The 24092-nt window shown below is 45.4% G+C and overlaps 3 protein-coding genes across 6 annotated transcripts; 1 reads left to right on the plus strand and 2 right to left on the minus strand.

Annotated features, from left to right (window-relative positions):
- Positions 1-1449: 1449 nt before the first annotated feature.
- On the minus strand, positions 1450-11184 carry ERLEC1 (endoplasmic reticulum lectin 1). Its single transcript, XM_030236290.2, has 14 exons — positions 9796-11184; positions 9205-9309; positions 9033-9113; positions 8485-8562; positions 7881-7944; positions 6794-6834; positions 4864-5087; positions 3666-3795; positions 3192-3353; positions 2831-2890; positions 2612-2736; positions 2104-2181; positions 1841-1916; positions 1450-1700 (listed from the first exon to the last, which is right to left on the minus strand). The coding sequence occupies exons 1-14, from the start codon at positions 10165-10167 to the stop codon at positions 1629-1631; spliced, it is 1668 nt and encodes a 555-aa protein (XP_030092150.2). The 5' UTR covers positions 10168-11184; the 3' UTR covers positions 1450-1628.
- ASB3 (ankyrin repeat and SOCS box containing 3) lies at positions 9991-24088 on the plus strand. Of its 4 annotated transcripts, none has more exons than XM_030235397.2 (10): positions 9991-10125; positions 17215-17425; positions 17748-17909; positions 18678-18790; positions 19152-19287; positions 19478-19655; positions 20959-21156; positions 21880-22131; positions 22858-22991; positions 23579-24088. In XM_030235397.2, exons 2-10 carry the CDS (start codon positions 17221-17223, stop codon positions 23824-23826), a joined length of 1626 nt encoding a protein of 541 aa, XP_030091257.2. In that variant the 5' UTR covers positions 9991-10125; positions 17215-17220; the 3' UTR covers positions 23827-24088. The 4 variants fall into 4 exon arrangements, with proteins under 4 accessions (XP_030091257.2, XP_030091256.2, XP_030091258.2 ...); XM_030235396.2 differs by having other exon boundaries at positions 10055-10172; XM_030235398.2 differs by lacking the exon at positions 9991-10125 and having other exon boundaries at positions 16165-17425; positions 21880-22125.
- Positions 11327-16032, minus strand: CHAC2 (ChaC glutathione specific gamma-glutamylcyclotransferase 2). The gene is made up of 3 exons (XM_030235400.2): positions 15840-16032; positions 13963-13998; positions 11327-13200 (listed from the first exon to the last, which is right to left on the minus strand). The coding sequence occupies exons 1-3, from the start codon at positions 15972-15974 to the stop codon at positions 12817-12819; spliced, it is 555 nt and encodes a 184-aa protein (XP_030091260.1). The 5' UTR covers positions 15975-16032; the 3' UTR covers positions 11327-12816.
- Positions 24089-24092: the final 4 nt, after the last annotated feature.

Here is a 24092-nt window from a genome sequence, read left to right on the forward strand (position 1 = left end):
TAGCTGTGAGCGTGGAGTTTCCTATGCAAGGGGAAGTCCAGGCTGAGGAACACCTCGAGGAAACCCTCGAGTCGAGGGTTTGCCAAGAGCCTGTTTGGTCACACCGTGGCAAAAGCTGCTGTTGGGAGGCACCAGGTGACCTCTGAGTCAGGGATGTGCCAGGGATGAGCCAGGGAGTTCCCCCCACGCGGGGAATTCTGACATTCCACTATTCTTGGCTTGCCCTCTGATCTAATCACCACAAGGAGGGATGTGCAGGAAGAGTGACTGTGCTGTGTTCCCTTCCCTGGCACAGCCTGAGGGATGCTGGGGCTGCCCAGAGCTGGGTGGCTCCAGCCTTTCATCAGGGCAGCCTTGATCCAAAATAAAAACATCCCAAGGGATTGTGCAGCTCGGAGCCATGACGAGGGGATCCAGCCAGCCCCTTGCACAGGCAGCAGAAGGTGAAATGCTTCCATCTTTTCCTGCTCTGTGCTGGCTGCTGATGCCTCTGGCAGGCAGGAAGGCTGGAAACAGGGGAATCTGGTACAAGACTGTTCCATGGGGAAATAATCTATGTAAAAGACTATTCCCCCTATCCAGCTCTCTCACTGAGCCTCAGAAATTGGGATATAAGAGCAGTGAGAGTCAGTTTAAATGCCAAATTCATGCTGCTGCTGCTGTTTGGGTTTCCTGCTTGGTGAGACACTAAAACAGGTTCTGTTGTAACAGTCCAGCAGCACAGGGGAATATTTTGGGCATTATTTGCCCACTCATCTGCCACGAGGGTTGCAGGTTCCTGCCCTGCAGCCATCAGAAATTCCTGTGCCTTGCACAAGGGCTGCAGAAAGGAGAAGTGTGGTGGGCACACGGAAGTGACCAACACGCACCGACCGGACACTGTTGCTACGGCCCCAGACGTTCAAGGCTCTGCTGGGTGTTGGCCATTACAAACTTTTTCAAAAATATAATGTAAATCTACTTCAGATGCTCCTGTCAGCAGTATTTCAACTCATCTGGTCCCTCCAAATTTCTTCTAGGAATGTCTAGTGCCAGCAGATTAAAACTTCCCAATGTTCTTGGCAAGGTAGACACACTACAGTGAACTGGACCTGGTGGCAGGAAGGATGTTCAGCAAAATAATTGTCCCTACAGTGTTAAATATAAATAAATAAACTGAATGTCCTGGGAAGCAGCCCAGAAAGAGCAGCTGAAGCGGGGTGAGGTACAGTGACAGGAGAATACAATTCCCAGCAGTCACGGTGAGGTAACATTGGGAGACAGCAGGAAAGCCATGAGTGGTGCTGTGGCTCCTGAGCAGGAAGTGTTGGCTTCACCTTTTCCTTCTGTTGGCTGCTGAACTCCTCCCTTGAAGCTTCAGTTATTTTTGTGCCTTTTCTGAGTTGAGTTTACACCTTAACAACGGCATCAACGAGGGGGGAATGTGCCACACACGAGCCAGGCAGGAAGTGCAAGACAAGGTTTTAATCATTAAAAGTTTATCAATAAGCTCTTATATACACATAGTTATACACAAAGTGGTTCACGAGTCCCTCAGCTTGGAGAGCTGTGCTGGTGAGGCCTTTGTCAGCTCACAGACACTGTTCCCATGGGAATGCCAGGATCTGGCCTTGGGGGCTTTGCTGTCCTCAGCTGGGCACTGAGAGGAGCCCGTATTCATCTGCTGTATCCAGGATTTTACAGATGACTGGAGATTCCACCTGGAACAGAGAGACCCAACCATGAACTCAGCCCTGCAGGAATCTTGGGAACAGTCACTGGGAGAAAGGGGCCACCTTAAACATAATCCTGGAGATGTGCTCTCCTACCAGCCCTGACCTCAGGGCGTGTCTGTACGTACCCCAAGGATGTATTGGCAAGAATGAGGCTCCAACATGTAAATGGTCACAGCGTGAGGAGAGTCTGATTCTTTACATCTGAAAATAGAGGAGAAATTGGGGGGTTGGTAGGCAATAAGCACACAGTGACATGTATTTCACTGCTGTCTGCCACATTTTATTAAGTTAACAGCTATGGCCTTCTGAGCCTTGTGACAGCAGCAGCAGCTTTCCCCTCTGACCCAGGAAACAGACATAAAACATCACTTTGTAAAAGTCCACTTACTTCAATTTCACAGTCACCTGCCTTGGCTTGTCTGTCAAGTCACAAACATCTCCATTTCCATAGAAATGAGACACCATCCTGCCACAAAAGATCAGAATGAAGAGTTTGGGAAGTATTAAACATAATTTTTAAGCAGTTGGCTCAGTGGTGTGATCCAGCACCTCATCATTGGTCAAGTATTTAATACACTAACAAATAGCAACAAGAGTAATATACTATACTATAGATTATTATACTATCTATTACACTGCTGCTCTATATAGCTATTATACTATTCTATAGCAATAGGTTGTATTGCAGTAACTGCAGAGGGAAAGAGTTGTCCAGTGCTGAAAGATTTTTTTCTGTGCCAATTCCCAAGTGCTGAATTCCTTATTTGTGATGTTGACTGGGGGGTAAATCTGAACAGGCTGCTCTTGGCAGTTTATTTTATCTGTTCCCAGTCCAAATTTCACAGGGCTGGGCCCTGTGTCCCAGGTGTGAGAGCAGGGCAGAGCCTGGTTGGTACCTGACTGTCTGGGTGCCATCCTCTCTCAGGTAGAAGGTCCTGGCCGCGTTCTTCCTCGACCACTCGATGTGCTCCTCCTTGCTCCACGTACCCACCACCACAGAGGTCTTGCCACTTTCCTTATCCTAAAATAGGAAAAGCTGAGCACTACACCGTGCCCAGAGGATTGTATTTTCTTAACAGGAACTTACAGGAACTAAGAGAACTCTCTGAACACACCTCGTGGTACTGGTGGACGTATTTGCCGTAGCAGAATTCGTATTTCCACCAGCCAACGCCCTGGGGAGAGGAACAACCTCAGTGTTAGAAAGAACCAAACAGAACCCCTAAAACAAACAGAACCCCCCCAAAACAAACCCATCCTTTTCCCCCCAGACCCTAAACCAGCTGTTTCAGCTGTAAAACTCCATATCTGTTAGTTAATGAAAATCCTTCATGGCTAATTCTGTTACCTACTTTCATTTCACTGTCTGCTCAAATAAACTGAATTTCAACAGAAAAGTTAAAGACAAAAACTAAACAAGTAGACAAGTTAGGATGTACTCCACATAGCTTTATTCCACGTGGCTTTGCTGCTCACCCCATGGAAGCAGTAGGAGCCACTGAGGAATTCCTTGATGAGCTGCTCATCGGTCAGCTTGGAGATGTGGGTTGTCCCCACCGTTAACAGCTGGTGGCTCCCAACAGCCACAGGCTTGTGGATGGAAGAGAATTTCTCTTCCTTCGATGAAGGCATTTCTTCCTGCAAATAAAGGATACAATTAAGTCCCCTACAAAGTCTTACAAGTTTTATGAAGTTACTGAACACTGAATTGGGTTGGCTGTTTTGGGCAATTTTAGCTGAAAGAAGGAAAAATCCAGTCAAAATCTTCACACATTTCTGAACTGTAGGCTACAAAGGCTATAAAAATTTAAATCAGTAGCCCACACTTGCTTTGTTTTCCTTCCAAATAGGGTGAGTTACAGATGGTTTCAACAAGCTTAAAGACCAATGAAAGACTGACATCATCTTACAAAATGTCTTAAAATGGAAAGTAAAAGAAACAAATCCTACCTCCTTAACCCTCCTAAAAGGCATCTTCAGCATTTCCTGCTGTTTCTCCAGCTGTTCCAGGTTGTGGGGTTTAAGTGGGGATCCTGGCAGGGACTGGCAGAAGATGTCATTCACAGGGGAAGCCCTGAACCTGCCCAGCAAGGTAAGAACATGTCACTGTTACACCTTCAGGTACAGGAATCAGTTCAGTGCTCTGAGCTGCTGGATCTGCTGCTGCTCAGGTGGTGCAGGTGCATCCCTGGATGAGATGCCAGGTTTACAGGGAAAGCCCCAGAGGCTGAGGCACTGCTCAGGGCTGTTTTGGGAACACACAACAGGAAAAAAGGTGCACTGAACTTGGAATTTGGGTCGTGATCCCTGTGATGTCACTGGGCAGCATTCCCAGGCTGCCACCTCCACCTTTCCTTTTTTACCAAGGTGACGTAAGGGGGGAATGATGATCCTGTGTGTTTATTTTCAGTGTTTCCTGCTGGTGGCCAGGAACCCTTTGGAAGGAGGCAGCAGCTCCAGATTTTATCCTTATCAAGCAACAGAACAATTTCCCTGTGCACTTTCTATGCTTTTTTCCTACTGCTACAGAGGCTTAAAAGACTCACACATTAAACAGATAACAGTGCTACAGATAAGAGCAGCAGATAACAGAGTATGACCAAACCCAGCCACATGAGAAAATTTACAGTGGATACCAAACCTTAAAAATGTTTTTAGCACTTAGTAACTCCAACTGCCATGTGTTTACAGAATGCAGGATTTTGCCTTCAGACCTTGTGGCCTGTTTCAGATCCCTGATTAAATACTCACTTATTCCAACATCTGTGTAAATCCAGGAATCCTGTCCATTATCCCCCCTTATCTGTATGGCACATTCTCTTTACAGTTCTTTACACCCCTTGGAAGGTCCAAAGACTCAGGGGGTCCCTCAGATACAAGGAAGGGGAGGAAACAAGAAGCCTACACTTCATTTTTTGGAAAATAACACAGAAATTATGAATTCTCCTTAAGGAAATGGCTTCTAGAGAGCTCCTCATGATGGGAGGAGCAAAAGTCAAGGTCAAGGTTATGGCTGGAGAAGACACTTTTTGGTTTTATAGACTTTTAAAGTGTACACACATGGTATCTGCAGTCTTCAATTACCATGAAGATGACCCCTCAAGACATCCCAAACCAAGAGGAGACAGAAGTGCTCAGGGCACTGTACCTGTACTTGGGGTGGTTGCAGAGCAGCGGGGTCAGGATCACCACCTCGTACTCACAGGTGGTGACTTCTGCCACGGACAGGATCTCGTGCTTGGCCTCGGGGTGGCAGATGTACATCACTGTGCTGGACCTGGGCAGGTTCTGCCTCAGGCTGCAGGGAGTGCCATTGCCCAGCTCCACAGGGTAGTAGGGCGTCATCTGCCCTTCAATGTTCTTTGTGGGGATCTGGGTGAGGGAAAGGAACAGGTCATAACCACAGCAGAGCTCCTGAGACTCCTCTGAAACAAAAATGTTATTCCTGTGTGCAGAGCCGGCATTACCAGGTAAAATCAGACCCTGTGTGGCTCCTCAGTGTTTCTGAAACATCCAGACCTGTCCTGGTTTCACCCAAACTGGGTCTGCCAGGATCATCACCTGCAGCACCAAGCCCTAAAGAATCCAAAAACAAAACCCTGCCAAGTCACCCTGGCACCTGCACTACATCTCTCAGCATTCCCAGCCCAGGCTGCTCCTCATCCAGAGGATCCCACAGCACCGGTGGGTGTGGCTAAAAAAGTTAATGGTGTATACAGTGTAAATCCCACTTGGTCACACCTTCCAGTCTGCTCCCTTCAGGTATGTTCCTTCCTGTTTCATCCAGCTCCCTCTTTATCATATTAATTCCCTCAAGTGGTAAATCTCTATCCTGGAATTAGCTGGAGTTCCTGCCTTCCCAAAGTGCCCAAACGCACAAACTGACTCTTTTTTACCCGTGTTGCTTGAGGTGCTGAAGGTTTTCAGTGCTGAACAGGCAGGGGTCTGTGCTAAATGACAGAGGAGTTTTCTGGGGTCAGGACACTCCAGGGATCCAGGACCTTTCTGCCCCTCACCTGCTCTGGCTTTCAAGCCATGTCACCCTCTCCCAGGCCACTGACTCCTCCCAGAAACTGCTCCACCACGAGTGAGGACATTCACGAGATTAGGGAACCAACATGCCCTTGCCTGATAAGAGATTCCAGGAAATCCTGACATGGCTAGTGCATCATAAACACTGCCCAAGAAAAAGGCAATAAAAAACTTCATTTCCTCTGAAGCTGAAGGAAAAAAAGCTGCACTGCAAAACACTTTGTTTTCTTGGCTTTCCAAGAGGCACAGCTGCCACTGCCACCAGAACAGGCCACATTCTGCTCCCACACGACTTTCAAAATGCTCCTCAGGCCTGGCTGCTGCTGGGAACACTACACAACCACCACCCTGGGCCATTCCACAGGCCACAGACACAAAAACTTCATTTCAGCATGAGAACTAAGGGGAACTGGCAACAAGGTCCAACCCGCTCTCACTGATTCCAAACTCCAGCGTGCTCCAGGCACTGCCATTGCTCTGCTACAGAGCAATGGGAGTGCCTGGAGCACTCAAGAGCACTCAACTCAAGAGCTGAGTTTTGGGGCCTGAACAAGTGGGGAAGTCCTCTAAGGGGAAAGGGAAACACAGAGTATTATGGGATGGGTCAGCAAGTCAGCTCCATCTCTTAGGGATTTTGTGCTGTAGGGCTTTGATAAGTGTAAGTAAGTAATTTGAGCAGCAAGACTAAATAAATTTTCAGAGCTGGGACTGATAATTAAAAGCAAGAGAAGTGCAGCTCAGGAACAGTTTCATTTCTTGATATTCATTTTGGGAGGGGAACAATTACATCATCTTATCTTTAGATTGGATATAGGAAGACATTCCTCCCTGTGAGGGTGAAGAGGCCCTGGCACAGGTTGCCCAGAGAAGCTGTGGCTGCCCCATTCCTCAAAGTGTCCAAGACCAGGATGGATGAGGGTCAGTGGAAGGTGTCCCTGCCCATGGTCCCCTATAAGACAAACCATTCTGGGATTCTGTGATCATATATATATGTAAATTGCCTCCACTATTGATGGCAGAAGTTAAAACAGATGTTTTTCACTTGCCTCTTTTGCACCGTCTTTGGAATTTTCCTTCTCTTCTTGATCTAGGGAATAATTAACAAGGAGGTAAGTTTGTGCACTTGGAAAAAAAAAAAGCAATTTCACAGAGAAGCTTTTCTGGTTTGTGTATTTACTGGTGCTTTATACACTGCCAAGAGCCACTTGCAGGTGCAAAAGAGGAAAGAAAGGAAATAACCAGTGATCTGAGGCCCACAGCAAACAGAGCAAACCACAAGTCAGTTCATCACAAAACCACCTGGAGCTGGTAGGACAGGCCAAATCCAGCCCTGACACCAAGGCAGGGCTGCAGAACACGTCCCTGCAGCTGTTTGGGAAGGGTGGGAATTGGACAGGAAACAGGCAGGTGCTTTGGAAGGAGCAGGAGCTGCCAGATAGGAAGCAGTGAAAAGACACAGGACACAATCTGCCACCTGAGCAGGAAGGGCAGAGGGTCAACAGCCTGACAGCCTCAGCTATGGTGACCTGAGGTCCCATCAGGCTTCAACATCCAGCCCCACAAAAAGGGTGACTGGAATCAAACATTCTGTGCTCTGTGCAGCAGCAGCAGAACGAGGCACCCCTGCACAGAGACTGCACCCAGAAAGGCCAAACAAGGCACCTTCTGAAGCCCTGCTGCCTTCCAGGACTAAGATCCCTCACTCAGGGCTGCAGCCAAGAGATCCAGGAGTGGGATGAACAGCACTGAATCCCCCCCAGGAGACTGCAGCATTCTTCTAGGAAAACAATGCTGTCAGCCTTTCACACACTGGCCTAGAATGAAACAAACACCCCAGCCTAGGTGATGTTTTTCTATTCTGTTTCCGTTCTTTCCATCAACCCTGAATGAACACAGTCTGTCTTTTGGAAGACTTCTTTCAACTAATTTACAGGCAAAAAACGCTCCAAAAATCAGCTATCCTAAACTGCCCCTTGAGTCTGGGGCTCAGTGGCCTCATTTCCATCCAAGTCCCAACCTAGGCACTTGAATATTTCTGAGGTCCCCTAAAAAAAGGCTCTCAAACCGGTCAGACAGGAATAATTAAAACCCAAAAAATTCATTATCAGCAGAATGAAATAATCTAAAACACACCTGGTTCTGACGACGGGTTCTTCATTATCATATTCCCCAGGTAGTATTCTTGGATGTTTATTTTCTACAATCAAAGCAAACATCAGTTACCACTTTCCAAGCTTTTTCAGGGAATTCAATGTTGTAAACAGATAAAAAAAGCTACAAAAGAAAGGCCTTATGAAATCAGGCCTTGCTCTGCTAAAGTGCCAAAGCTAGTCTGTCACTTCTGAGTGCAGATAGCTTGAAAGTTCCCATACGAATCAATTGTGGGTATGAGAGTCATCAACACAACAATCTGCTTCTAGGGTGAAGAACAAATGGAATCTGTAACATCAAGAGATCTGTCTCATGAGAATCAGTCAAAAAGTATGTAAACTAAAAAAATATACAGGAGTTTAATATGCAAAATGCCATGTACTAAGCAATGAACTAAGTGTGTATTGCCAACCAGTAAGATCTGACACAGTGCCTTCTGATAATCCTATAAAACATGTCCTGTACAATAAAGATGCAGTTTTTCTACATGAAGAAAATGGAATCATGGCTAGATTATTACAACTTAAGTCTGCTGGAGGAGTTGGGCAGGACAATGCCAGTGGGAAGGGGGTTGTGAGCAGCCTACCTGCCCCGTTTCCTTCTCCTCGTGGTACTGACGGATGTGTTTCCCATGGCACACCTCGTAAGTCCAGTAAGATTCAATCTTGGAAATAAAATACATTAATAAATAAAATAAATACATAAATAAAAAATTTAAAATTATCTTTAGAGGTATTTAAACAGCACAAAACCACCCAAATGCTGACTTTTGCAGCAAAATGCTGGAGCACACTCAAAAACAAGACGGCAGCAAGTGGTCTCAGTGTTGCCCAAACAAACAGACCAGAGATTTCCTTGACTTTCACGCAAATAAGACAAAGTAAAAAATTAAATTAAAAAATAAAAATCCATATTTTTAACTGCTACCATAGCAAGCCATTTATCTGAATTCTGACATCTTAATCACACAGCAATATTAAGGCATATAATATTTGTCAGCAGAATTAAGGCATAAAGTTGTAAAGACCTTGTTTCAGACTGTATCAGTATCTTATTTACTGCCTTAAAACCTTGACATGGACTGGCCTGTAACCTTTTAACTGGCATTTAATGAACAGGACAAAAGTAACATACTCTATAGGAACAGCTGCTTTGCTTAAAGAGAGGCTCCAGCAGTTCCCCTGGAGTAGGACCTTTATAGTCCTTTTCTTCTTCCTGCAACAAAAGGATATCTCATGATATTGAAACTGACAATGTAGAGACGCAGCTACAGTTTATGTTTACAGAATAACCCGCCTGAACTCACCTCATTGCCACTGGCTATCAATGGCAGGAGACACTTGTACTTCTCTTTATCCACAGTGGTCATGATGATATAATTGTCCTCCTTGTACAAGACACCAGTGGTCGGCTGAGAAAACAACCAACCCATGGGTCAGCCAGGCAGGGGCTTTTTAATGCTACTCATCAGAAACACCCCCGAATTCCTGAGCGGTGCTCTAGAGTATTTCCTGGGATTTAACTATACCACAAGACTCGAGTTTGGTGGTTTAGCTGGCTGGGAGCTGCTTGCTGCTGCCTTCGCTTTGGACCTTCTACTTCCATCCATTCCCTGACCTCCTACAGATGCCCGATCCCCTCCAGATTCCGATCCCTCCAGATCTCCGATCCCCTCCGAATCCCCTCCACGCCCCCTCACTCCTGCTCTCCCATTTCAGACCTCTATTACAGCCCCCAGCCCCAGCCATCCCCCTTAACCCCCGGCTCTCCCCACGCCGCTTTCGGCACAGAATCCTGCGGGATTCTCTCCCAGGTGCCGGGTTCCCTCCGTGCCCCACCCGAGCCCCTCTCCGGGCGGCGAGGCCGTGCGGACCCTCCGGCGCGGCGCAATACGGACCAGGCTGAGCTCGGTGCCGGGCCAGTTCACCCTGAACGGGATGTCGTCGCTGAGCTGCGGCAGCGCTCGGCCGCCCTCGGCCACCGCGGCCACGGCCGCCAGGAGCCCGCAGAGCAGCGCCGGGGCCGGGCAGGGCGGCCGCAGCCCGCAGCCCCTCCGCGGGGCCGGGGCCGGGCTCGGCGGCCGCAGCCCGCAGCCCCTCATGCCGGCCGGCGGCTCCGCCGAGGCCGCGCCGCGCCGCCGCCACGTCGGCTTCCGGCAGCCGCGATCAACAACCGGGGCAGCGCCCGCCGCCCGCAGCGGCATCCGGGGCAGCGCTCGCCGCCGCAGGTGAGGGGCCGGGCGGGCACGGAGCGAGCCAAGGACCGGCATGGGGGGTGAGTGGGTGATGGAAGTGCTACTGATGGAAGTGCTACTGATGGAAGTGCTACTGGAGTGAGTGAGTGAGTGAGTGAGTGAGTGAGTGAGTGAGTGAGTGAGTGAGTGAGTGAGTGAGTGAGTGAGTGAGTGAGTGAGTGAGTGAGTGAGGAGAAGAAGTGTGAGGGAGTGAGGAATCTGAATGAGCCGTGTAAGTGAGGGAATGAGTGTGAGGGAGGAGTGTGAGGGAGGCAGGAGCGTGAATGAGGGAATGAGTGAGCGAGGGGTAAAATGGGGGCGAGGAAGAGGAGGCGGGGAATGGGATGCGAGTAATTAACTTTGGTCATCAGTGGCAGCGCTAAGGGTTAAACATAACCAACAGGTATGAGGTTATGAGTGTAGAAGAGCCCTTCAAGGGCTCCTCTGTGTGTTTCTCTATACACCCGTGTGTGTATATATGTGTGTGTATCCATACACCTGAGAACCCAAGGGGGCCAGCAGTCTTCACATCAGAGCAGGTTAGGCCAGTCCCATCTGATCCATGAGAAACGTGGAGCAGATGAATAATTGAAGGAAAGACAGGAAATTAATTGGCCATGCTACAGAGAATCCCCTTATTACAGAGCCTTGGCGTTATTCCGGTTGGAAGATACCTTGGAGATGATGGAGTCCAACCCTTAAGTCTGGATTTCCCTCTCCCTCCCCTCTGCATTATCTTCTGTAAATAGTCACGGATGTGCCTGTTGTTTCTCCCAAACACTGTTTGAGAACAGGTTTAGCAGTGGCTTTGTGTGCGTGGTTGTGTAGTGTACAGATCTAAAATCTGTATTTGCATAAATAGAGACTGAGTTTAACCAGTCAGAAAAAAAATGAAGCTTAAATGGCATAAATTTTTTAAGGTGGCAGATCTGGGAGGCTTTTGGTAGGGACCAAAGCTGGGGGCAGAGCAGCGGCTTTAATCCCCCAAAGCAAGAGCAAATGTATCTATTTATATTTCCCATGCATAAATTAATTCCTAATGTGCCACAGTTTGTAGTAGCCCCTGTGTGTTGTTTGTCACTCTCAGCCCCAACAGCAATTTTATAGCGAGGCACAATGAACACACCCCTTGATGTCCACCCTCACACAGACACCCTTTAAACATAACATTTCTGGAAATCTCCAACCCTGTTAGTCATTGTAATGCGTTTTTATTGCACTGAAGTCGTACACAGGAATGTGTATTATTGCAATGGTTTATGCAATTAAGAAGCAAAGAACCAACAAAGCCTTGGAGGCAAAGACAGAGAATGTGGAGCTACACAAAATCACAGTACTTAAATAATTAGCATTTTAAAGGGGGAATCAGCCCTGATGGTTCTGGATCCCCTGCCCTCTTTTAAGGACGAGGATAAGTCTTTGAGGAAAGAATTTTTAAATTAAAAAGAATTTTCAAGAAAGGAGAGAATGCCATTGTACACTCTTACCTTAACAAATCTAAACCAGGAAGATGTAAAGAACAGAAAGGGTCAGCCTTTTTGGGGGAAAAACACAATTTTTTTGCAATTACTGATGCAGAATCCAGGCTTCCAGGCTGCTATTAAACACTTACACATTCCCTGGATGGGAAAACAGGATGTTTATGTGGAGTTTGAAACAGGACCTTTTATATTAAGATATAAAAATATACTCGGTTAAAAGTTAATAAAAATAAAGAGTTTTGAGGAGCACGACAAGTCCATGTTGGGACGGATTGCATCAGGAAGCCTACCAGCCTAAACTGGGGCCTTCCCAACCCTCCTGGGATGTCCATACTGGAGAGAGGGCTCCTCCCTTAATTTTCCCTCTGGGAACCTTCTAGATCCCAGAGGGTTCTTTCTGTTGGTGAATCCCTGAAACTAAAATCTATCCTTGCAGCTGGGATTTTCGAAGAGATGGGGGCCACAACAGCACCTGAAGTAACAGAGATGAAAGTTTCTCTTCTTGCTGTGTTGTGACTTCAAGTCATTCTTTTAGTTAATTTTAATAATTTGGGGTTCTTAGGATTAAAAGTTAAAATGAGGCACTGATAGGTTATGGCTTGTTTGAGTCAGAGTGCCCAGAGCTTTGGTTTTCAGGGCTTGACATCAGCAGCCAAGGGAAGGAATTATCTCCTTTACAATAAGATGGTTTATCCTCTGCATTTCAGGATAAATTAACAAATAAAGGGTGAGATGACTAATTCATGGCGCAACTTTATTTCAGAGGAGTTGAATGTTGATATAGATGTGCTACTGCAGAATTTAGGCCAACCACTTAAAATTCCTGCCCTGTGGTCTGGGATCAGAACAAACTATCACTTAAATCTAGGGAACTTGTCTCTGCATGCCGATTTTGACCTCAAAAATGTTCTAAAGATTTATTTTAAACCTGAAATAATAATAAAACATAAAGAGAAGTTTAAGTGGCTGTCTTGAGGCGTAGTCTTTGGATGAAAAGCTGAGGTACCAAATTCAAACTTAGAAGACTTTTGTTGCTCTCCTTTCTTGAGAAAAAATGAAAGAATGATTGTGGCAGTTTTAAGTAACCAACTCCTATTCTGAATGCAGCATTAATTAAGATATGCAGTACTAATTAGGACAGCACAATACAGAGGAGCATTCCTCCCAAGGGCCAAACCCCCTCCAGGCCTGTCACGAGGTCACTTCACAGACAGTTGAGATTTTGGTGCTTGTTCAAGAGCTCCTTGACCAGTGTCTCTAAGGAGAAGAGGTGCTCATCCACGTCCTCGGGGACGAGGTTCCTGATGGAGTTGGCCAGCTCAAAGAGGTACTCGGTGTTCCTGCCGCTGGGCCCGGCGGCGCCCAGGATCTGGCGCGCGATGTCCTCGAGCGGCGCGGGGCCCAGGTAGTTGGGGTTGTCGCGGGTGCCGATGTAGAGCAGCACGTCGAAGGGCTGCACCGACGGGTCCTTCGGGTAGAAGATCACCGTGGTGGTCCTGTAGCCGCCCTTCTCCCGGAAATCCAGGTAGGCCTTCACTTCTCCTTCCTTCCCGGCTGGCAGCCTGTAGGCGACGCCCCACACGCAGCCCTGGCCGAGGAGAGTTGGTCAGAGGGATACTCGGGAATCACTGCATTTAGGCAAAGCTTTCAGGGAACTGATTTCCTGCCCTTCTGCTGCTTTCTGCTCTGTTTGTAACAGTCCCAGAGCAAAAGGGCTGCTTTATTCAGGCAATTATCAGTGATCATCCTCTTTCTGCTAAGGCTGAGGTTTTCCTAACGGAGCAACTTCTTGTTTTGTTAATATTTGGAGTGGTAGATAGGCTCGGTACAGGCCACTAAGGAGCTGGCAAAAAGGACACATAGTTTCTCCCTGACCTCATGAAAATGTCTGAAAATGACAAATTTATCAGGTCCCTTGTATTTAGTGACAGTTTGGCAAGGACCTGGGGGCCACCTACACCTGTTACACACCTGACCTGGTGTGGTGTGCTGAGACACCTTCACAATCTGGTCAAACCTTGTGAGGCTGAAATTAAAGCAATTACACTTATCACTCAATGCTGATATCAAATTCTGTATGTTTGATACATTTTCTATCGAATTCTACATCTCACAACTGGACAGCCAAAGTGACTATTCCAGAATACACTTTAACATATCCCTGTGGTAATAACAGACCCAAACTACTTCCAGTTTATACTGATTATCTGAAACAGTCAAGAGCCATTGGTGTAATTCTGGGAAACACTGAGAGAACTTTTCCCTTAAGATAAGACAGTTATCTTCTCGTAGAAAAGCAAAAATTAATGAGTGGAAATGCAACAGGACATTCTGTACAACAGTACTGTACCTCAGCATCTTCAACCAGGGTCACGACTCTTCCAGGCTAAAATTTAAAAGACAAAATCATCATTCAGTCAGAGGCTTTTGCCCTAAATCATGAGCAAAACCAAACCAAAACGAGAAAAAAAAACCAAGGAACAGGAATGAAATGCTCAGAAAACAATTCCAGTAAAGTCCAGATCCAGTGTAAGTATTTTCAGAGAGTAGCTTTGGACGTGTATTAGATAAACAACATGATAAATTCTGGGTTGGCAGCGCCAATTTTGTGACACAAAAATTAAAGGCAGTCAGAAACTGGGAGTGTTTGAATTGCTTTACATGTGCTGTCCAGACTCGATTCCATTGGAATTTATAAGTGACAATTAATTAACAATACAATAACAGTGATAATTAAGAGTTTCATTACTGTAAATCTGTCCTCAAGTAGCCCTTGGAGCCTCACTGGACTGAGGGAGGATACCTTCCAAATGGCTTGTTTTCCCCAGGAAGTTAATTCTTGTAGGAAAAAGTAAGAAGCCAGTTTGTACATACTGGAAATAAAACAGTTGAAGTTTGTTGTATAAAACTTTAGAACATAAACCCCTATGCTGAATGACATCTGCAGTTTAAAATTGCTGCTTTTGGCACCAAATTAGTTCTCTCCCAGCGTGAGCAATTTATTCCTGACCTGACTGATAAAATAAGGCAACAAAGCTACATGAACATTAAATGACTCCTATTTCCTGAGGAGAAATGAGTCTGTTCCCATGGTACACCAAAGATAACTTTGGTGTTCCTTTTGGATTGTTTTTATGGAAAAATTGATAGTCATTGATAGTTCTCTGACTTGTGCACTCGCAATGGGTCATGAAGATTTTTGTGAATTATGGATTAAAGAGACATTCCGTGGTGGATGGAAATCAACTTTCTTGTCCTTGCTAGGAATGTCTGTAACTGTAGCCTAAATTCATTAAATTTCATTTAAGTCTGATTTGATTTAATATGAAGGGCAGTACTGAGGAGAACTTCAGGTGGGCTGTGTGAAGGAAGAAGGATCTGTTTGCCTAAGGAAGGGCAGGATATTTACTTAATTGCTTGCAGAGTCCTTGTCTTGCCTTGAACTACCCTAAACAAACACGAAGAAACAAATTGCTAAATACTTATTGATCAGAGGAATTAATTACTGTTTGTACTACTGGGAATAATCCTCTGAAAATATTTTTAAAACACAGCTAACAAGTAATTTGCTGTATATTTGTAAGAACTGTTTTTTCCTCATTGTGTGTCAGTGGCGCCTCAAGCTGTGTTCTTTGAGCTCTGTGCAAGTTATTTTATGGTGTTTGATATTCCAACGAGTGTGGTTTCATCTGGAACCTTCCACGAAGCAAGATGCGTTCCTTAAAATAATCCTGATACTTTTTCTCTCTTAAAGCCGCTTCAGGTTTTACAGTGGAGTTACCTGGGTGCAAGGTTACACCTTATCCCCGTGGCTTAAAAACACATGACATTGGGAATGTTCGCTTGGAATTATAGTTTCTTTTTCTCGCTGGTTTTTTTTTTTTTTTCCCTCCTTTTCCAAACGGTGAAGAAATTTAGAACTTCAGGTATTTCCTAACCCATGAATTTTCACCTGACAGTAAAACCAGTTCAAACACAGCCGGGGGTGACTTGGATCAATAACTCTGGCTTTTCCTACTCCCTACGCACAGCCCTTCACCCGCCCCTCACCGAGGGCATTGATCGCTCTAAATGACAATTGCGGGCATTTCTGGGCCCTCCTTCAGGCTGTGGGTGGGCTGTGCTGTCGCTGTGTTTCTGTGCAGCCCTTGCGGGCGCTCTGGCCGCAGGGCAGGGCCCGACGCCGGGCCCGACGCGCCGGCCGCGCTCCCCCCGGCCCCGGCTCACCTTGCCCGGCACCCCGCGGTGGTCCGTGCTGCCCTGCCAGAAGCGCCGGCTGTAGCCGCGGACGCGCCCCACCAGCTTCTCCTGGTAGGGGAAATCCACCTTCCAGATGAGGGAGCCGTAGCCGAACACCCACATGGCGGCCGGCCCGGCGGGGCCTGCGCAGAGCCGCGGGGCGGCCCCGGCCGGAGGCGGCGGCTGCGGGGCGGCCGCGGGGCCGGCGCTGTGGCGGAGCCCCGGGAGACCTTCCTCGGTCCGGACAGCCTCCGCCAAGGCCACAGACCACAGTCTCCCCAAAACCCACCGGCGACCACATCCCAAACCCACAAGCGACTTCCCCCCAAGAAGCTGCCTCGCCCCCAGTCCTGCAAGCAACCCCATCCCCCGGAACAGTCCCCTCGCCCCGAAGCCCCCAACCATCTCTGCCCTCAAACCCCACAAAGAACCACCCCTTAACCCTATAAACAACCATCTCTCCTCCAACTCAACCTCTCCTTAAATCCCCAAACACCTTCCAAACAGCCACCTCACCTCAAACCTCAACCATCTCCCCTGAAAACCCCCAAACGACCTTCCCCAGCCCACCCCAGGGGTGAAAAATGCATATTTTATTATTGGCTTCTCGCAAATATTAAAATTAATGTTATATGTGTTGTGTCAGAAAGTAATGATGTATTAATTCTCTTAAGTAGCGTGTTAAATATAGTTTTAGGTTATAGCAAAATGTTAAAATAGAAACTGTGCTATGTAGGATACTTTTTTTCTAAAGAAAGGACTCCCACCGAGACAGCAGCCACAGGACACCTGAATCTTTCAGAAAAAGAGAATTTATTGCTCCATTATCAGAACAAACAAACTTCTTCCTGCCTCACTCAGCCTTGAAGGCACCGTTTAGGATTCAGAGGAAGAAGTTGACACTGATCAGACAGAATCCTGTGTTTGAATGGAATTTATGCATCATGGATGAGGTGTATGAACATGCAACAGATTATTGTTTTTAAGGGCTAATCCTCTGTTAACGTGTGTCCTTCTTCGGGCTTATTTTGCCCAGAAAGAGGTTCCCGGACTGTCAGTAACTCTTTGTTTCTATTGTCTCATATTGTCCTAATTCAAATTGTCCAAATTATTATTACTCTAATTGTATTACTATTTTAATAACCATTTTATTACTATTAAACTTTTAAAAAATTTTAAAAACAAGTGATTAGCATATTTCACACCAGGCAATTCCCTCTCCCTAAGCCCCCCCAAACCACCCTCTCCCTACAAACCAAAGCAAATCCTCTGCAAAACAAACAAAACCCCCCTCATATCTATATTGTACCAACACGCATCTCTTTTTTTTTTCCCCCCCTCTACTCCTTTCCTCCTGCTGCAGAGTTCCATGCCAGGGATGGATTTCACAGAAGCCTATTCAGACCGGTGCTCAGCCGTGGGCCTTGCAGCCAGGGAAGGGAACGTTGAGATTCTGAGGGAGTTGATCAGTCGGGGATACAGCGTCGATGTCCCGGATAACAGGAGGTGGTTGCCCATCCACGAAGCGGCAGCGCACAATTCCAGTGAGTGCCTGAAGCTCCTCATTGATACAGGTAAGGAAAACCTCATGGGAAATAGTGTGGTTTTGTGCTAAATTTCCCTGTCGTAGAAAATACAAGTTGCATGGATTTATCCTCTTCTTGTTTGGGGATTTTCTGTGTGGTTTCCCAACTGCAGTAAGTAGAAGTTGACACATTGCAGTTCATGGGTGATACTTGAAGTGATAACAGCATGTTCATGGTGTTCCATAGGCCACATATCCCAAATAACTCTTGTATTTTCTTTAAATGATTGTATTTTGTAATTCACTGCCAAATATGTATTTTGTAATTCACTGCCAAATATCCCTTCCCCCCCCATTATGTTCCTCTGCAGCTCCAGCTGATGACTACATCCACTCGAGGACGTTTGAAGGGATGTGTGCTCTGCACCTCTCGGCCCGGCACGGCTCTGTGGAATGTCTCCGGGTTCTCCTGGAAGCTGGGGCTGACCTGGACAATGTCACCACCGAATCTGCCACCACCCCACTCTTCCTAGGTGACACGAGCTTTCCTCAAGCCCCAGAGTTTGAACTCACCAGTTAAAACTCAAGTTTCTCCGAGTTTAAACTCACCGGAGTTTCTTACTTGCCTGCCATGTTGCATCTTTTTGTAGCCCTAAATAACCAGGCTTTAGGCTCAGAGGTGTGGAAATAACTTTTTGTTTATGGGTAAATCTGCTTCAGACAGTGCTTTAAAACAAAATTATAAAAGCAAACTGGTTTTCTGCATCAAGGACAGAAAAACTTTAGGAGGTTCAGGATTGCATTTGTATGAGGCTGTTTCAAAGCCTTTTTGATTTTTCTAATTCCTTCCTAATTCTTATGCAAAAATACTTATTTTTGACATTCCTAGTTTGGCAGTTAAGGTCCATTATTTTAGCATTTTTTCTGTTACTTATGTTTGACTTAACTGAATGCTTAAAACCTCTGTTACGGTGAATCCTGAGGGTCTAAATCATGTGATTAAATACATTTATGGGTTTACTTGCCTCTCTGCCCAGACATCATGTGTGCCATGTGACCTTTGTTTCCAAGTCTTTTCCAAGTTTGGGGGAATTTGGCATCATTTCCATTCCCCAACATTTTTTGGGGATCTAAATATAAAATGCAAACAAGTATATAATGGGCAGATTTAAAGAAATTGTGATTATTGTTTCAGGAAGTTGGCGGTGAGACATTTTGAGCTTTTAAATCCAAATACATAAATTATTTCTTTTTAAAATTCTTCAATAATTTTTTTTTTATTTATTACTGTTCTATGGAAGCTGTTGAAAATAAACATACAGAGGTTGTCAAGTTCCTGCTCCAACACGGAGCAAATATTGAAGGTTCTCATTCTTGGTCTGGATGGAATCCTTTGCACCAAGCTTCCTTTCAGGTAACCTGTGAGCACATCATGTAATTTTGGTGTAACTGGTGTATTCTGGGGGATAATCATTTATTTATTAATTATTGCATCTTTGTCAGGTAATTTTCCCTAGCCTACCCTAGCAGTCGTAAGCTTGTACTTAAAAATGTGTTGGCTTAATGGTTCTAACACATACAAATTACTTTATCATGTAAATGAGCAAAAGTGATCAATTTGAACTAGCCTGATTTCTTTTACCATTAATTTTTAAGTGCATCTTCAGAATATTGACTGTGGGTTTTATTATTTCTATCTGGAGCATGTGGGGAAAAACGGGTTGTGTGATTTCCTCGCTTTCCTGCTGGTTGAGAATAAAAACCATTGATTTCAGGGTTCCACTGACATAATGCAAATGCTCCTGGAGAAAGGGGCCAGCAAGGACTGTCGTGATGACTTTGGAATCACCCCTCTGTTTGTGGCTGCTCAGTATGGCCAGCTGGAGAGTCTGCGCCTGCTTCTGTCCCACGGTAACCACCGTCCTCCATCTCCCTGGCCACGCTCCCAGCAGCTCCCACTGAGTGCAGTTGGAGCTCTCCTCCTGCATTTCAAATGCTAGAGGTTTTATTTCCGTATTGCTGAGGAGAACTTGCTGAATTTGAAGCCACCCTGTGAAAGATAATGACTGGTGGAGGTGACTTTGGTTTTGTCTTGTGTCAGGTGCAGATGTCAACTGCCAGGCCAAGGACAGGGCCACTCCCCTGCTGATTGCTGCTCAGGAGGGACACCTGGATTGTGTGAAGCTGCTGCTGACTGCAGGGGCAGACCCAAACCTCTACTGCAACGAGGATAACTGGCAGTTACCCATCCATGCAGCAGCTGAGATGGGCCATGCAAAGTAGGTGGTTGCAGAGGCATTCAGACAGAAGGTCCTGGTCACACAAATCTGATCCCCAAAGAAGGAAGTTCAGCCCTAAAAGGGAGGAAAATTGAGTGTTCAAACTGATCTGTAGTTTAGAAGTTCTGATTATTTTTGTATTTTAAATGTCTCTTAGTAGTTTCTTCCACACTTTCATCTAGGTTTAGATGAAATATTAGGGAAAAATGCTTTCCTGTGAGGGTGGTGAGGCCCTGGCACAGGTTTGCCAGAGAAGCTGTGGCTGTGCCATCCCTGGAAGAATTTCAAGCCAGGTTGCATGGAGCTTGGAGCAACCTGGGATAGGGGAAATGTCCCTGCCCATTGCAGGGGGTAGAACTGGATCACCTTGAAGGTCCCTTCCAACCCCACCCATTCTATGATTATATGATTTTTAATTCAGCATCTAACCTGGGTTTGATCCATAACTTAATGAATTTAGAGGGTTTTCCACGGTGCTGAACCAGATATCAATTCACTCCATGGCCATTTTATTTTTCCATTTAAAAATGCAAATAACTATGTTATACATTATACATTACTTGAACGGCTGCTAATTAGAGTTCTGTATTAAGTAGCAGAAGTAATTATATGCAAATATTGAATTAGCTGGACAGCCAGAAAAATCAAAGCCACAAAACCAGTTTCTTTAATCTTTCCAGAGATGCATTTGCAGCTTTGCCCAATTTCAGATATGCAAGTCAGTTCCACAGCAGTGAGCCAAGAGTGGAAGGAAGTTTTGGGAGTAGACCACTGGGGAGAAGGATCTCTCAGGAACTCCATGATTCACACATGTACAGCACTTAAATATATAAGTGATGATACATCACTGGCAACTCTTATGCAGCACCAGTAAGTTCCAGCAGCAAAGGAACTGGTGTTTGTCACTAGTGTGATGTGGCCTGGAGTGTGAGCTGTAAACAGAAAGATTTTTTCTGTTTCACAGAACTAAAAGTTTGTTTCATTTGCAGCTCACATTTACAGTTTGCCTCCAAACTTCCTTGGAGTCGGGATTTAATGTGCAGTGGTGTTCTGTTGCTGTAAAAAGAGTTGCTGGGTAATAGGAAGTAGCTTGGTTTGGTTTAAAATTCTTCTTTCCAGCCCAAATCCACCCCAAAGCACAACATTTGCCAGGGCTGTGTATGGAATTATAAAGCTGCAAATTCAAGAGTGAAAAACCACAATTTTCTTCCAAAGCTGCAATGACCCTGTGAAAGAAATGGCTGTGTGTTTAAGATTAATCATTGCAATGAGATCAGAAAGCAGTGGTTCTGAACATCTGCAGGATCCTGGAGCTGCTGATTCCAGTCACTGACCGGGTCTGTGACAAGGGCGAGGGCAAAGTGAGCCCCGTCTATTCTGCGCTGTACGGCGGGGACGGCGAATGCCTGGAGATGCTGCTCAAGCAGGGCTTCAGCCCAGATGCTCAGGAGTGCCTGGACTTTGGCTGCAGGTCCCCCATGTGCATGATCTTCCAAAAGCAGTAAGCAAACAAACCTCTTCTATTTTGGAGTTATTCACAGTCATATTTGCTTTAATGAACTTGCTTTAAATGTGTAGTTTCCTCCCTTCTTCCCTCAACTGCTGTCTAGCATCTAATATTTTTCCAGAATTCCAGTGTGTTCCCCCTTTGCAGACACTCCTCATTATTCCCATTTCCTTGGGAATATTGATGTGAAGCCCTGGAGTGTGACTCATGTGCTGCACTAAGGAAAACATCTTCAGAAATGGCTTTTGAATTCTCTCAGATTTTAACAGATTATTTCTTTGTACGTGTATTGAAATTTATTTATGGAGTATTTATAATTTATTTATGGCTGCCATTTAAATTAATGAGGTTTATTAGTAGTGAATTTAGTTTGTGGCCTGCTCCTAGGAAGCTGCCTTTAAAAATCCTTGGACAGAATTTTTCCCATTTTGTCCTGGTGTTGCTTTATAAGAAAAAATTTAGGAAGGGATGCAGAGCAGGTGATTGCTTTGTAAACGAGGCAGGTAACACATGTCACCACTTCAGTGGAGTAATTTGCCCTCTAATCACTAAAAGGCAGCACCAGTCACAGCCTCAGTCCTTACCCTCTTGGGGGTAACGATTAAAGGATTTTAATAAAAACATTCTGAAATGTTTTATTGCAGACAGATGTAAAAAGCAGTGGGTGCTTTCTGAGGCAAAGCTCATGGGATGCCCTGTCCCTTCTCCTGCTCACAGGTATTACCAGTTCATTGATGTCCTTCTGAAATATGGCATCACCCTGCGTGGCATCAACTTGGCTCACTGCCTGTGCCATAAGAAGTTTGCTCTGTTCCGGCGCTTCCTGAGGTTCGGCTGTTCCCTGCCCTCGGAGGAGGAATTAACAGACTTCATCCTCTACAGCAGCACGGTGCAGAAGGAATACAAGGAATGGCTGCCCTGCCTGCTCCTGGCTGGCTTCAACCCCGTGAATTTCATGCGCAGGTTCTGGTAAAGCAGGGAGCCTTGTCTTTATTTACTTAAACATCCCATGCTACTGTGCAAAGCTGCTACAGGATGGCCCTTGATAATCTGTTGCCACCATCAGGAACGGGAGGGGTTGTGGAAAGTCTGAAATAAATCATTCACACGTCACGTCTGGAGGCAGTAAAACAATTTTCTTTAGGAAGAAAGCCAGACTGGAAATTGCCTTTCTGTAAGGTAGCAATAAAGCATCACTTCCCAAATTTACATCGAACATCTCTACCTAACCCCCAAATTCAGCTGCAAATTGTCTGTGTGATACTTTAATACAGCCACAGTAAGAAGAAATTTCAATGGGAGAAATAGGTAGGAGGGATGGGAAACAAATGGGAAGTGAAGCTGGGCCAAGGCTGGGAGGAGAGGAAACGGATGCAGTTTGAGACTGTTTTGTTTAACACAATGTGGCAAAAGTTCCTGTCAGATCTTTTTTATTATTATTATTATTGAAGTTTTTCCACATATAAACAACAGCTTGGTGATGTTTTATATTTAATTGGGCACTACAGGATTAAACTTAGAGTTATGAAATGTTTGTATTTTCTGCAGGCTGTAGTAAACACACCACAAGCTTGCAACTCAGTGACTGAATGAATCTCACTGTCCTTGTGTATCACATGTGATGCTTTTTGGTCTTTTATACTGTAATCTACAAATACTTTAAAAAGGTATTTTAGAGAAGTCTTTGTTACACAGGATTTTCTCCATGAGTGAGGATGTCCTTAATTTTGTCCTGGAGTTCATGAATTGGAGCAGACTTCCTCCAATTGTGGAGCAACACCTTTCCCAATACAAGGAGAAGTTCACTTGGACTTCCAAGAGCCATTTTGGTAAGGAATACAGGCAGGAAAATAATGTCTCCATTTATCCAGCTTCCAGGCTGCAGATGGGGAGATTTCAGAGAGGATGACAATATGACTTAGTTATGTTTTACTTTTCTAATTTGAATTGTATTTCCAATGAAGCATCTGTCCTGTTTTGTAAGCATTGGACAGTAATTAAATACAAACCATAAAAATCAAACATAATCAAAATGTGACCAGCCAAAAAAAATTCATTTGGTTGTACAGGAATTTTTCATAGTTCGGCCTTCAGGAAAGCATGTCATGTGTTATGTGACTGAGAAACTGCACTTAGGTGTCTTTGTTAATGATTCCTTTCAAAGAAAATTCTTCTTCAAAAGGGTCTCTAATAATTTTTAGTGATAATGTCATTTAATAATATTTAGTGATAATGTCATTTAATAATATTTCCTTTATAATGTTTGAAGCCAATAAGGATGTTTTTGGAGTTAAAAAAAAAATGGGGTTATTTCGGGAAATGGGGATTAACCTCTCTCTTTATTTCCTTTTTTATTAGTAAATATATTGGTGTAGTAAGAGCTGCTCTGTGTTTGACTTGGGGTTCCATTTTCCAGCCTTCCTTCCGTCCCTGTCCCACCTGTGCCGCCTGGAGATCCGGTCCCTGCTGGGGAGCGAGCGCCTGCGCTCGGAGCGCGTGATCCGGGAGCTGCCGCTGCCAGCCTGCCTCCAGGACTACCTGCTCTACCTGGATGTGCTGCGAGCCAACGGCGTCCCAGAGCTGCAGGATTGCCTGGAGCAGGGCGAGGAGGGAGCTCCTTCCAGTCACTCTGAGGCAGAGGACACGGAGGAGGGACAGCAGTAACACCAGTGATGGCGGTGCCAGTGCCTGGACTCCACAGCCACAGGTTTTGTAATGGGAATCAGGAGACACGGGAGGAGAGCTGCTGTAAATGTCTCTTCTCTTCCTGTGTGATCATTCTTTTCACGCTGTAGTTTTGTACTACATCTAGAAATTTCCTATGGATTCTATGATTTGCTTGTTTACAATCTGTTGTAGCTTTGTAAGTGAACATTTTCTGTTTCTTTTCTAACTCTTGGGAAGTAAAATGAGCTTTTTCAGTGAACACA

The sequence above is a fragment of the Serinus canaria genome, chromosome 3 (genome assembly GCF_022539315.1).
Source record: "Serinus canaria isolate serCan28SL12 chromosome 3, serCan2020, whole genome shotgun sequence".
Taxonomy (NCBI): Eukaryota; Metazoa; Chordata; class Aves; order Passeriformes; family Fringillidae; genus Serinus; species Serinus canaria.

What these genes read in the sequence shown, in the direction of transcription:
- ERLEC1 (XM_030236290.2), bottom strand. Translation starts at nt 10,167, where the DNA reads ATGCCGGTCCTTGGCTCGCTCCGTGCCCGCCCGGCCCCTCACCTGCGG. An exon ending in TGCAACCACCCCAAGTACAG is followed by an intron (nt 3,796 to 4,863) that starts GTACAGTGCCCT and finishes CTTGCTGGGCAG; the next exon opens with GTTCAGGGCTTCCCCTGTGA. An exon ending in CTTGCCAATACATCCTTGGG is followed by an intron (nt 1,701 to 1,840) that starts GTACGTACAGAC and finishes TCTCTGTTCCAG; the next exon opens with GTGGAATCTCCAGTCATCTG.
- CHAC2 (XM_030235400.2), bottom strand. Translation starts at nt 15,974, where the DNA reads ATGTGGGTGTTCGGCTACGGCTCCCTCATCTGGAAGGTGGATTTCCCC. An exon ending in ACCGCGGGGTGCCGGGCAAG is followed by an intron (nt 13,999 to 15,839) that starts GTGAGCCGGGGC and finishes TTTAAATTTTAG; the next exon opens with CCTGGAAGAGTCGTGACCCT. An exon ending in CCCTGGTTGAAGATGCTGAG is followed by an intron (nt 13,201 to 13,962) that starts GTACAGTACTGT and finishes CTCCTCGGCCAG; the next exon opens with GGCTGCGTGTGGGGCGTCGC.
- ASB3 (XM_030235397.2), top strand. Translation starts at nt 17,221, where the DNA reads ATGCCAGGGATGGATTTCACAGAAGCCTATTCAGACCGGTGCTCAGCC. An exon ending in TGCACCAAGCTTCCTTTCAG is followed by an intron (nt 18,791 to 19,151) that starts GTAACCTGTGAG and finishes CATTGATTTCAG; the next exon opens with GGTTCCACTGACATAATGCA. An exon ending in AATTTCATGCGCAGGTTCTG is followed by an intron (nt 22,132 to 22,857) that starts GTAAAGCAGGGA and finishes TTTGTTACACAG; the next exon opens with GATTTTCTCCATGAGTGAGG.